This window comes from Chiloscyllium plagiosum, unplaced genomic scaffold, assembly GCF_037043375.1.
Source record: "Chiloscyllium plagiosum isolate Xiang-an unplaced genomic scaffold, Cpla_swu_hap1 HiC_scaffold_28, whole genome shotgun sequence".
NCBI classification, from domain to species: domain Eukaryota; kingdom Metazoa; phylum Chordata; class Chondrichthyes; order Orectolobiformes; family Hemiscylliidae; genus Chiloscyllium; species Chiloscyllium plagiosum.
This window is the reverse complement of record NW_028270166.1, coordinates 25,288,446-25,301,035: the sequence shown is the minus strand read 5'-3', so window position 1 is coordinate 25,301,035 and position 12,590 is coordinate 25,288,446. Positions and strand designations below refer to the sequence as shown.

The 12,590-nt window shown below is 38.2% G+C and overlaps 1 protein-coding gene across 9 annotated transcripts in view; it reads left to right on the top strand.

The window, feature by feature from the left end:
* Positions 1 to 12,590, top strand: part of LOC122565310 (protein unc-13 homolog A) — a 431,554-nt gene that overhangs the window by 164,013 nt on the left and 254,951 nt on the right. For 5 of the 9 annotated variants that reach the window (XM_087976053.1, XM_087976051.1, XM_043721148.2 and 2 more), the window contains one exon: positions 10,875 to 10,910. The exons of 3 other annotated variants lie outside the window; for them this stretch is intronic. In XM_087976053.1, the coding sequence (XP_087832179.1) occupies positions 10,875 to 10,910 (36 nt within the window). Of the gene's footprint in view, positions 1 to 9,471; positions 9,546 to 10,874; positions 10,911 to 12,590 lie in introns of all 9 variants that reach the window. One more of the 9 variants, XM_087976054.1, reaches the window with a different exon arrangement.

Sequence of the window (12,590 nt, the reverse complement as noted above, 5' to 3'; positions counted from 1 at the left end):
TCAAAATGTGTTGTTTCGTTATGATTGATGTATGTATGCGTGTAATACAATAACTAATTAATATAGGACTTTTAATTACTCTGTACTAATTAATAATCAAAATAATTATGAATAAGTTGTTTATTTATTCTAAGGCCATTGAATTACTTGAGAACTAATTGACACCACTATAATTGACTGTTAGGACCACTGGTTTTACAGTGATTGAACAGTGCCAGTTTGTGATTTATTATTTAATTTAATAAATAATTTCTTATCTTACCATTGATATAACACATATAATGATCTAGTGCCCAAGTAACTTGGGATCTGAATAGCCTGATTCACTATTAGCAAGTGTACTCCATTTGTAAAGATATTCTGATTAATATGTAGACACGTAAGCAATCATACATGATACTAATACTTTAAAGGACCCTATAAAACTCTAGTAGTACAATGGCTACATTCTGATATGTTGGGAAAAAGAAGGTAATGATGCTCATTTAATGAGCTGATGCAGACAGAATAGGTTGAATGACTGACTGCTTTTTACACCGTAACACTTATCTTAGATTACTTACAGTGTGGAAACAGGCCCTTTGGCCCAACAAGTCCACACCGACCCACCGAAGCGCAACCCACCCAGACCCATTCCCCTATATTTACCCCTTCACCTAACACGACGGGCAATTTAGCATGGCCAATTCACCTAACCTGCACGTTTTTGGATTGTGGGAGGAAACCGGAGCACCCGGAGGAAACCCACACAGACACGGGGAGAATGTGCAAACTCCACGCAGAGAGTCGCCTGAGGCAGGAATTGAACCAGGTCTCTGGCGCTGTGAGGCAGTATTGCTAACCACTGTGCCACCGTGTCGCCCACAAATTTTGGGATTCTGTGATAATTTACAGTGCAATTGTGTGTCATGCTGTGACAAAAACAAGAACAAATCAGAAATTGTTGGAAAATCTCAGTAGGCCTGGTGGAGATAAAGCAGAGTTAAAGTTTTGGATCCAGTGACCCTTCTTCAGAACCCATTCTGAATCAGTACATGAATCAAGGGATACAAGGAATAGGCAGAAAAGTGAATGTGAGAAATGTCAAATCAGCCAAGATCCTACTGAAATAGAGGAGCAAACTTAGGGGTGGAATAGCCTACTCCTGTTCCTATTTCTTATGGTCTTATTGATATAAATACATTAATGAATGTCTTTCAAGAAGAGATTTAACCATTTATAACTTCAGAATTGAGTTCTAAATGCAGTTCTCCAAAATCTTTCCAGTTAATAGCTCTGTGACAAGGAATCACTTGCAGGATAACACTTTAATTGGCATCATCAAATTAATGTTTAGGAGTATTAATTAGTCTGTGCTGGTTCTAACAGGGCATTCCAGCTGAAATCAAGAACCTATCTATCCAAGCCTTAAATATACACAAGGACTCTGCCCCAACAGTGCACTGTTGCATGAAGCTCCAAAGACACTCATCCCTTTGAGAGAAGAAATTCCTTGTCTTAGTCTTAAATATACAGTCCTTTATTCTGAGACTATGCCCTCTGGTCCTAGATTCTCTCATGAGGGAACCATCCTCTCAGTATTTACCCTGCTGAGCCGATTAAGAATACTAAATGTTTCAATGAGGTCACTTCTCAATGGAGTTTGGAAAAGTGAGCAGAGTCCCAATCTGCTTAGACTTTGCTCTTGATAATTCCTACATACTGAGGATCCACCTAATGAACCTTTTATAAACTGTCTTCAATGAAATTATATCTTTCTTTAAAAAGGGGGATCAAAACTGCTCATAGTACTCCAGATGTAATCTCACCAGCACCTTGTACAGTTGCACTAAGAGTTCCTACTCTTATACTTCAATTCACTTGAAATAAGGGCTAACATTCCATTAACTTTCCTGATTATCTGTCACACCTGCATGCTAGCTTTATGTTTTGTGCACAAGTACCCCCAATCCCTTTGTGTTGCAACTTTCTGCCTTATTTGTAAAAGACAAATCTGATATTTAGATGGGACAGGAAGGAAAATGAAGTGTTTATCAGAAATATCACATTTTGACTAGAATACCAATGATTGTATTTGTACAATTGCATCTTTTAATGTAAAGAACTGCTTTACAAGTAGGTGTAAGAAAATGGATATAGAGCCAGAAACACGCAAAACTACAAGGGGTATATTGAAGAGTTAATACATTTTTAAAAATTATCTGGTGAAGGGACAGCAGAGAGATGGAGGGACAAAACTCCAGAGTGTAGGACTTGAAAGATCTGGTTGACCAAGGTCAAAAGATTTACAGATGGAGATTTTAAATATCATGTGCTGGGTGAATGGAAGCCAGTGTGAATTAGCTAAGGAAGGATAATGGGGACTACTTGGTAACATAGAACAGTAAGGGAAAAAGCTTGCACAAGCTAATATTTAATAGATTGACAATGTTAAGCAAGAAGAATAATGATATGATTCATTTTGGAGATGATGATACACCTGCAAGAATTTCAGCAGAAGAACGGAGATATGGGAGGGAAAACAGGTAGTGTTGCAGTGGTGGAAGTAAGTATTTTTGTTGAGGGAAGAGATGTGACTTTTAAAACTGAGCTTAGGATCCAGAATGTAGCCAAAATCATAAATGGAAGAGTAATTAAGCAGGCTAATAGTCAGAGGTAATGAACTGGAGTTCATGGTGAGGGCCAAAGGGCAGTGAACTTTGTCTTCCCAATGATCTGCAATGATGTGCTATATCCAAGATCTGATATTCTGTTAACATGGGGGAATTTGATGATTTGATAGAAGTGGTGTTGAGGTAGAGCTGTTTATTGTCACCAAATGTCTGCAACCTGGTCCTGTTCCTAATGCTTCTGAAAAGCAGTATGTATATTGGAGCAGTTTGAGTCAAGGTTGTGTTTTTAGAGTACCTTGAACAACAAGTTATGGGTGGCACGGTGGCTCAGTGGTTAGCACTGCTGCCTCACAGCACCAGGGTCCCAGGTTCGATTCCAGCTGCAGGCAACTATCTGTGTGGAGTTTGCACGTTCTCCTTGTGTCTGTGTGGGTTTCCTCCGGGTGCTCTGGTTTCCTCCCACAGTGGCCAAATTGCCCATAGTGTTAAGTGCATTAGTCAGAGGGAAATGGGTCTGGGTGGGTTACCCTTTGGAGGTTTGGTTTGGACTTGTTGGGCCAAAGGGCCTGTTTCCACACTGTAGAAAATCTAATCTAATCAAATATGAAGGAAGTGTAGATAATTAGTAGAACTATGCTCATAGTATTTGGATGTTAGTAATAAAACTGTGCTAGGGTTGTCACATGGTGCTGATTGTGAAAGATGAGGTTTATATAATGGAATAAAGTCAAATTTGAAGTTATCTAGTACTAGTATCTAGTTAGTATCTAGTATCTAGTACTAACTTGATTTAATAGATGCATTATTTTTCTCTTTTGGATTCACTGTTGTGTAGGCCACATCTTTTTACTTTATAGGTTTTAAATTGTTTATTCATCTGCTGATGTTTAGTTATTATTTAAAATTGGAGTCCACATCATTGGATTTAGTGGATCATATTACAAGACAAATGACAACAACTGCAAACAGATCAAGATATGAAAGCGATGTAGATTACAACTTTTTAACTTAATATTTATAAATACCTTCTCAAGTACAACAGCAGTTTACATAAACAGGCAGAATACCTTTCCATTCCTGATGAACGGCTTTTACCTGAAACGTCGATTTTCCTCCTCCTTGGATGCTGCCTAACCTGCTGTGCTTTTCCAGCACCACACTCTTGACTCTAATCTCCAGTATCTGCAGTACTCGCTTTTGCCTAGAACACCTTTCCAAACTGACTGCTTTTTATCTGTTTATATGGGAGTCCAATTTTACTATCTCCTTGTGACTTGACCCAGAATTTGTTCCTGTTATACTTGTACCTGGTCAAACTCTTCAGATTGTAGTAAATAAACACTTAATGTGATAAGGCTAGTTACAAATCATTTAGCTGCTTTATTTAATTCAAAGCAAGATGAATGCACAGAACAGCCATAAGACTGAATTCACAGAATTTGTTTTGTACTTGAAAAAGATCATACAATAATACAAAATAATAAGCATTCTATTACAACGATATCTGATGGTGATCCTCTTGGTTGGACTTGGAAGGAAGCACCACAGTTAGCAAGAGCACAAAATGGACGCTTGGTTAGGGCTTCAATGTCTGTGACCAGAGTGTCTCAGGAGCAGCACAATGATGAGTCCTGAGGACATACCTGCAGATTGAGCTTGTAAATAGTGTGAAAACCTGCATGAGGAAAAGTCTACCTGACATTATCCTTTCCCACCTACTTGTCACAGATGCAACTGTCTGTGACCATATTTTTAGGAGTGATTGCTGCAGAGTTCTTGTAGTAATAAAGTCTCATCATCACACTCCAGATGTGTAGCACCGCAAATGTCCAAAATTCTATATATTTAGAATAGATCAGTTTAAAGTTGCACATCTATGTAAGTGCTTTGGACCATCAGCTGCAGCAGAACTGAAATTCCACTACAATCCATAACCTCATGCCCTGGCATATCCGTCAGTCTACCATTACTATTAAGCCAGGACATCATGCCTGAAGCAACATCAGATATACTTAGAAATAAAGTACTAACCTGGTAAGACTAGAACACAGAACTACAAGGATGCTAACCAATGGATGGAGCATACTATGGGTGTAGGTAAATAATCACACAATCAATAGATCTAGTCAAAGCTCTGCAAGCCTCCCACATCCATGTGAGGGTGGGGACTTAAACAGGAGAAGGAGCTGACTTCTGCATCCTAAATGATGGGGGATCACAGCACATTGATAGAAAAGATGAGGCTAAATTATTTGCAACTGTAATCAGCCAGCATTACTGAATGTGTGAAGTGATCTTGCCTTTCTTCTGAAATAGTCACTATCACAATTCCAATCTTCAGCCAGCTCAAGCCGTTCCACGTAATATCAAGAACTGGCTGAGTACATCGGATATAGCAGAGGGAATAAGTCCTGACTAGTGCTGAATATTTGTACTTCAAAACTAGGTGCATCTCCTGCCAGCTGTTCTAATAGTTTTAACACTGACATCTATTCAGCAAATTGGAAATTTGGCCCAGTGTGACATGCCCACAAAAGCACAAAACAAAGTTTGAGTTGACCAATTACTGCCCCATCAGCCTACTCTTAATAACCAGTATATTAATGAAAGGTACCTTTAACAGTGTTAGCAAGTAGCATTTAAGTGCTAATCATTTGTTAAATGTTGTCTATTGGGGTTCCACCAGGAAACACTTGGCTTTAGACATAGCTACAGCCTTGGTCCAAACATGGACAAAGAGTTGAATTTTGATGGTGAGATCAGAATGATCGCCATCGACATCAAGGTAGCATTTGACTGATGTTGCCACCTCAAAGAACAGTTTTAATAAGTTTCCTGGCATTCAACAGCATTACCATCACTAAATATGCCACTAGCAATGTCCCATAGGTTAGCCATTAACCAGAAACTTAATCACCAACATATATACTGTGGCTGCATGAGAACCCAATATTTATTGTGGTACTTTAATGAAATTTAGTTATCCCTGAATTGACTTGTTCTTATTTTGGGATGCCTTGGAAACCATCAGATGTGTCATTAAACTTAAAAGTAAAATATCACTCCAATTGCATGACTAGGTTTTTTTTTAAAACTAGCAATTAACCAAGACAACTGCATGCAATCAGCCTAATATGCTTGTGATATACACTGGAATTGTTTTGCATTTTGAGAACTTTATTATCCTAGCTGCGCCTAAAACATTGTGATTCCCCCAAGTCAAAAACACATGAGACAAATATGTTTTTGAGAGCTTTTTAAAAACCTGTTCCAAGCTCTGCCTGAGATGCAAGTAAATAGTAATAATACAAGGGACATATTCTTTATTGAAGATAAAAACTAAAAGATTTTTAAAAAAATTCTGTCATCCATGCAGCATTTTTTATTGTAAAAAAAGGAAATGCTATTTTCTTGACTAGACTTAATATCAAATCAATGAAGTAAATTTTTAGATTTTATTTAATCAAGCACACATTAATAACTATACATGTTTTAGTCCCGAGGGAATGTAGTCTTGAATGTAACTTACCAGGAGACTCCGTCATTAACCTGTAACCACTTATCTTTTGTAGATTTGTATGACACAATAAAAACGTTTAAAATTGATCTACAACTATAAATTGATCCTTGATCATCTTTGCACAGGGACTACTATATTATATTAATATGACATTCTGTAAAATCCAAGCATTTGATCAAAACTTTTGAATAGGAACCACTCTAGCAAAATGATTAGCCATGTTGTGTAAAACATGGAATGGACTGATGCAAATGAACAGAAACAGGTGCATCTACCCTCCAGCAATGACAAAACATGAGGTAATCATCTATACAAACTTTAAAAACTATTTGATTCTAAGATCTATCCAAATCTTTTGATCTGGCTTGGAATTCCCCAATGAATCAGTATAGATAAAGGAAAACTAGCAGATGTACTATGTTTAGATTTCCAAAAGGCATTTAATAAGATTACACACACACAAAGCTACTTAAGATGAGAGCCCATAATGTTGAGTGTAGTATATTAGCATGGATAGAGGATTGGCTAACTAATAGAAGACAGGGAGTTGATGATGAAGGGAAGTTTTCCGGAATGGCAATGACAAAAACAAATGTACTATTACCAAGTGTGCAGATGGCACAAAAATTGATGGGAAGGTAAGAAATCAGGATGAAACAAGGAGTCTAAAGTGAGATATAGACAGTTCAGGTGAGTGGCAAAAACATGACAAAACAGAGAACAAAATATGAAGTTTTGCACTTTGACAGGAAGAAAAGACGAGCTGAATATAATTTAAATAGGGAAAGACTGCAGAAATCTGCAGCACAGAGGGTTTTCCGAGTCCTAGTCCATTAATCACAAAAAGCTAAGTGTCCAAGTTCAGCAGGCAGTAGGAAATACAAATTGAAGTTGCCCATTATTGCAAAGGGAATGGAGCAATAAAAACAGGAAGTTCTTGCTAAAACTATACAAAATACTGATCAGACCACCTGTGGAATATTGTTAACAGTTTTGGTTCTCATATCTAAGGAAAGATATACTGACATTGGAGGCACACCAGAGAAGGTTCACTGGATTTATTGCAGGTATGGAGGGATTTTCTTATGAGGAGAAGTTGAGTAGACCAAGCTTATAATCATTGGCATTTAGGAGAATGAGAAATCTGATTGGAGTGTCCAAGATCCTTAGGAGACTTGATAGTGTAGATGCAAGGAGGTTGTATTCCTTTATGGGAGAGTCTAGGATCAGAGAGCATAATCTCGGAAAAATATGTCACTCAGTTAAGACACAGATCAGCAGGAGTTCTTCTGAGCGTAGTAACTCTGTGGAATTTGTTTACTGCACAGGGCTGTAAAGACTGGGATTTTAAGTATGTTAGAAACTGAGACTGATTTCTAACCATTTAGGGAGTCAAGTGTCATAGGCAAAGGGAAGCAACACGAAGTTCAGGATTACCAGATGAGCCATGATCTCAGTGAATGGCAGAACTGACTTGATGATCCGAATGGCCTACTTCTGCATCGGTGTCACACAGTCTATTTCCAGACCAGATCAGACAGGTGGCTACTTGCATTGAGATTTTTTCAGCTGAAACAATCAAATTCAGCAATCCACATAGTTGGTGATGACACCACATCTTCTTTTCTGGCAGTTGTTGCTATATTTCATTGTTTTAAGGTTCTAAGATTTTTTTTTGCATTCCCCACTCATTTTACAGTAGTTGTCAGAGTGAGGATGCCATGTAAGTGGAAACAGGAAGTTAAATAAGTGGGCGATGGCCTGGGTAGATTGTGGACTGCAGGATGGGTCGTGTTAATCAGATTTGGGAGTTGAGTTAAATTGAGAAAGGATAGGGAAGAAGTTTTGGATGTTTGTGGGAGCATTAATGGGCTAGGCAATGGGGGTCATTGGGTGTCCTTCCTAGAAGAAGGAGGTTGGGGCGGTTAGTGGTGAGTTGTCAGAGTAGGTTTCAATTCTTTTAGCTTTCTTGCCAATTGAGATAATTAGATTAGATTCCCTACAGTGTGGAAACAGGCCCAACCAGTCCACACCGACGCTCTGAAGAGTAACCCACCCAGACCCATTTCCCTCTGACTAATGCACCTAACACTATGGGCAATTTAGCATGGCCAATCTACCTAACCTGCACATCTTTGGACTGTGGGAGGAAACCCACGCAGACATGGGGAGAATGTGCAAACTGCACAGGCAGTTGCCCGAGGCTGGAATCGAACCCAGGTCCCTGGTGCTGTGAGGCAGCAGTGCTAACCACTGAGCCACTGTGCTGCCCTGATAAATTAGTCAGATTCCTGCAACTCCAACTCAGAGTTGGGAATCTTTTAGGGGGTTCTAGATGTTGGGTAATTGCCATCAAAAGTTTCAACTACTGAGGAATTCTCTCAGAATCAGCTGTGTCAGAATGTCTGCATGATCCCGGCACACAATTCCAGCATGCACATAAGCAATGATCTGTCATCTTGTTGGAAGATCTGTTGTATCCACCTAAATGGCAACCTTCCTTGCCATTCTGTCCACCAATTTTATAGCACTTGTTCATATTGGCCTTAGGACTCTTTAAAATCATGCTCTTGCTCTCATACATGCTTGTACTTACACGTGCTCACTTTCGCTTTCTTGCTTCTGTTTACTCACACCTGTGCTCTTTCTCCTGCTTTCATGTTTGTGCTCTTGCTTACACTTGGTCATTGTCGCTGTCATTCTTACTCATTCTCGTTCTCATGCATGCACACTGTCACAAGCACCCCCTCTCTTTCTTTATCTCTCGCTCTCAAAATGTAGCCACTCACTTTTGCACTGATAGCATTCAATCGTTCACAATGTTCTTTCCAGTTATTGCTTAATAGTAAGCAATATCAGCAGTAAATGTTGGAGAAGAATGGTCTATGATTGGAGGAGCTGGATCTAGCAGACCTCTTCACTTTCATTCACTTGTAAGTTGATGACTGGGTCCATAACTAGAGAGAGGTGGTTGGAGAGGCATAGATTGGTCAATATAGACAATGTGGACAGTATCTTTGACAATCCAGATCTAAAAAAGAAAGTTCTCAGCTGTGACTGTATCAATTTTCCAAAGATTTGATGCACTGAACACATGTGACACTTTGACTCACCACAACCATCATACTTGTATTGGAAGATACAGAAATAAGTGTCTGGTACAAAATATCTGTCTGCAATATGCCCAAATCCAATGCACACTTCAGTGTTTTCTTGATAACTGTATGCACAGATTTTGTTCTTTTACCCCTAATCTAATGGTCTGCTATAAAGAGAAATAAATGACTTGACAAACTTGTGAATATCCCTGGGATGGGATAATTATTTGTATCTTCTCAGTCATAAGATGCAGTTATTGGTGGCACATCTTGTACTATGGTGGCTGCCTGGTCCTGACTGTTTTAGTGCTGCAGGTAAGTAATTTGAGTGGGTAAGGTGGTATACACATTATGTAGAGTTGCTCTAAGATGGTTCTTCCCTTGCCACGGCCCTGCTGCTGGACATTTACTCAGCATGTTCTCTATATGGGAATGCACTCTTGTGTTGTATTGAGATTATTAAAGCTTGTGAATCCAAACTCCCTTATCTCAAAGCTTGAAATCCCTCTGCTATTAGTTATGACATCCCCAGTTGTGATTATTGGCTTCAGTAGAATATGTAGGCATTATACACTCCAGTATGAACTGCAGTTTCATGTAAGAATCTGCTGCACAAATATAGCATTGATATTCAGAAATCAGGATTCTTTTGTATACACAATGAATGACCTCAATCCTGGAACTTGGCATCTGAGAGCGGCCTGAAGCTGAAATATTAGACAAGCTTTTCTTCCTCTTTGTTGACATCTGAACTTGCTAGTCCTCACCAATATTTTTGTGTTTTACCCTGGCGTATACTGCTTTAGTTCAAACTTGGAATATCTTAGAATGCATGTTGTAAGCTGCTGTTTGCTATTGGTGTACTAAATGCCACTATGAAGTAGGAAGTACTGCAACTATAGGTAAAAGTGAACAAATATTTGCACATAATGACATGAAGAAACAGGACAGGAAAAGGGCAACTAGTCCATTTGGTTGAAACTATGTCCACATTATGCAGGTTGTTTGTGCAATCAATCCACTGGTAATCTCTTCTCTTCCACCTGTACCCATCTCAGTTGTTATGCAATTTAAGCATTGGACAAAATCTGGGAAATTCCTCCATTAATGATACTTTTTTTTCTTGCATCAAAATTCATTTGTTTAACACTTGCTATTCTTGTGTTTCTGTTAACATTAAACCTGTGCTGTACGATCTTTAATATATTAGCAAAAGTAATTTCAAAGTACTGTGCCTGCATAGAAGATTTGTGGTGCTATTTAAAGTTCGGTCTTTAGCAGCACATTTCTGCTTCTGCATCAATTATCCTTTCTCCCTTTTCTGTGCTTCAAGTGTATAATTATTGGGATAAAGTTGCTTTGGTAGCTTCCCATAAGTCAAATGCAAGCTGCAGTTGCAATTATGTGTATATCATGTCACTTAGTATTTCAATTTTAACGAGACATTCAAAGCACATTAACAGCATATGACAAAACAACCCCCTTACAGAGTTAAAAGCATTCTGGATTTTTAAAAGTGTTTTTCTTTTTAGTGCTGAGTAAATATTCAGAGGAACTTCTAGTTTGCTTGCTTTAATTATTGTTTAGTTCCGTCATTACAATGTAGTTTCTTTTAATTCTTTGCTATCCTTTGCTACCCCACAGGCAACTGGAGCTATTTCGGCTGGGGAGACCAACAAAGTATGTAATGATTTTGCTTCTGGCTGACTCCAGATTTACTGTTCTATTAGCCTACAGATTCAGTCAAATATTTTGGCTGGATGATGGGATGCACTGGGTCAGTGATAATAATTATACAACAGGCCTACAGCTTTTACAATATGAGGTCAATGGACCAGATTATGTGTTTACCAAGAAAAGGGCATTTAGTTCTATGTTAATGCTGATAACTAATAAGCATACATTAAAATTATGTGAATTTAACTTCAATGAAATTTAATAACTAAAAGGGTAGATGGAAGCCAAAGTATTATAACTACTCTATTGGCTTGTTGTCACAAGCTTAAGATTTCCTTTTCCAGTTAAGCAAAATTGTTCCATTTATTAAAATACTGCATACCATTTTTATCAGATCCATTACCTGATTGTCTTTTGGTAATGGCACTGCAAACACAAAACACTGTTCACAAACTGGTCTTTAGCAGGTAATTCATTGTGCCTTCATTTTCAAAGCAAATTAAATTTGATGTGTGTAGTCTGGTGGCTAACTTTTTATTTTTGTATTTACTGATCATTAACAGTAAGGAGTTAGACTTGTTTCTTATTGCAAAAACAGTACTTTACCCAGATAATATGGAAAGCTTTGCAGACATCGTATAAGCAAATTTGTACTTTTTAAAATGTAAATGGACACAGATAATAAAACGGTCTCTTGATTGCACTTTACCTCCGAAGCACTTCCTTTTTCCAAGAGTTAGATTAAAAATTGTGAAGGTCATTTTTGACTGTTAAATCTTGTTATGAGTAATTGTTTTGTAGAAGTCTTAGTTTAGTCTTCTGTGGTGCTGCGCAACTAAGTGGCCAATGTAGTCTCAAATTGAATCAATGCAGGTTTACAACAATGTTGATTTAGCAGGAGGTTGAATTGACCACCAGATCCCTGAAAAGGAAAGAAGAAAGTGGGTTTGATAACCCCGCATACTTTGTAGGTTGTATTATTTAGGTATGAAATATGGAAAATATTTTACATCCTTCACTGATTTGCCTCTAGGCAGCGTTCATGCTAACTTTAGCAGAAGTCTACCTTTCAATGAGTCACTGTTATAAAATGTGTAGGAATGACCTTGAATAATTACTTTCCCCTCCTTTTTTTGAAAAATGTATGAGTTCTTGTTCCATGCTCCTCCATACTTGTTTCCATGGTTTATAGCTTGCCATGTGGGGAATTGATCATGCCTATCAAGGGCTTACTACTCCATTGCCAACCGATGACCTAGTTAGCAGCCACTGTTTTAAAAAATTTCTCAGCAGTGTTTGATTTTTTAAAAATCTTACAGTATGCCAATGTTACAATAATTTTTACATATAGAAGCTGCTTGCATATAAAATTTCTGTGGGATTTTGTATTTGGTTAGAACACCTTTTGGTTGTTTTGGTTTTACTTAAGCCCAGGAATTCTTTTGCCAATCCATTTTACCCATCACCAATAGAACCTTGATTTCAATGCAAACAGATGTTTACCTCCAGATAATATTGTCTAGAATTGCTTTATACAGCTGTGTGTAGTTAGAATGTTGAATCAGGGAATGATGCAGGACAGGAGGGGAGGCCCTTTGGCTCTTTGTACTGTGACAACACTGGTTATCCAAATAGTCCCACTTTCTGTTCTTATTAAGCTGCAACTTTGTTCCCCCTTCAGGC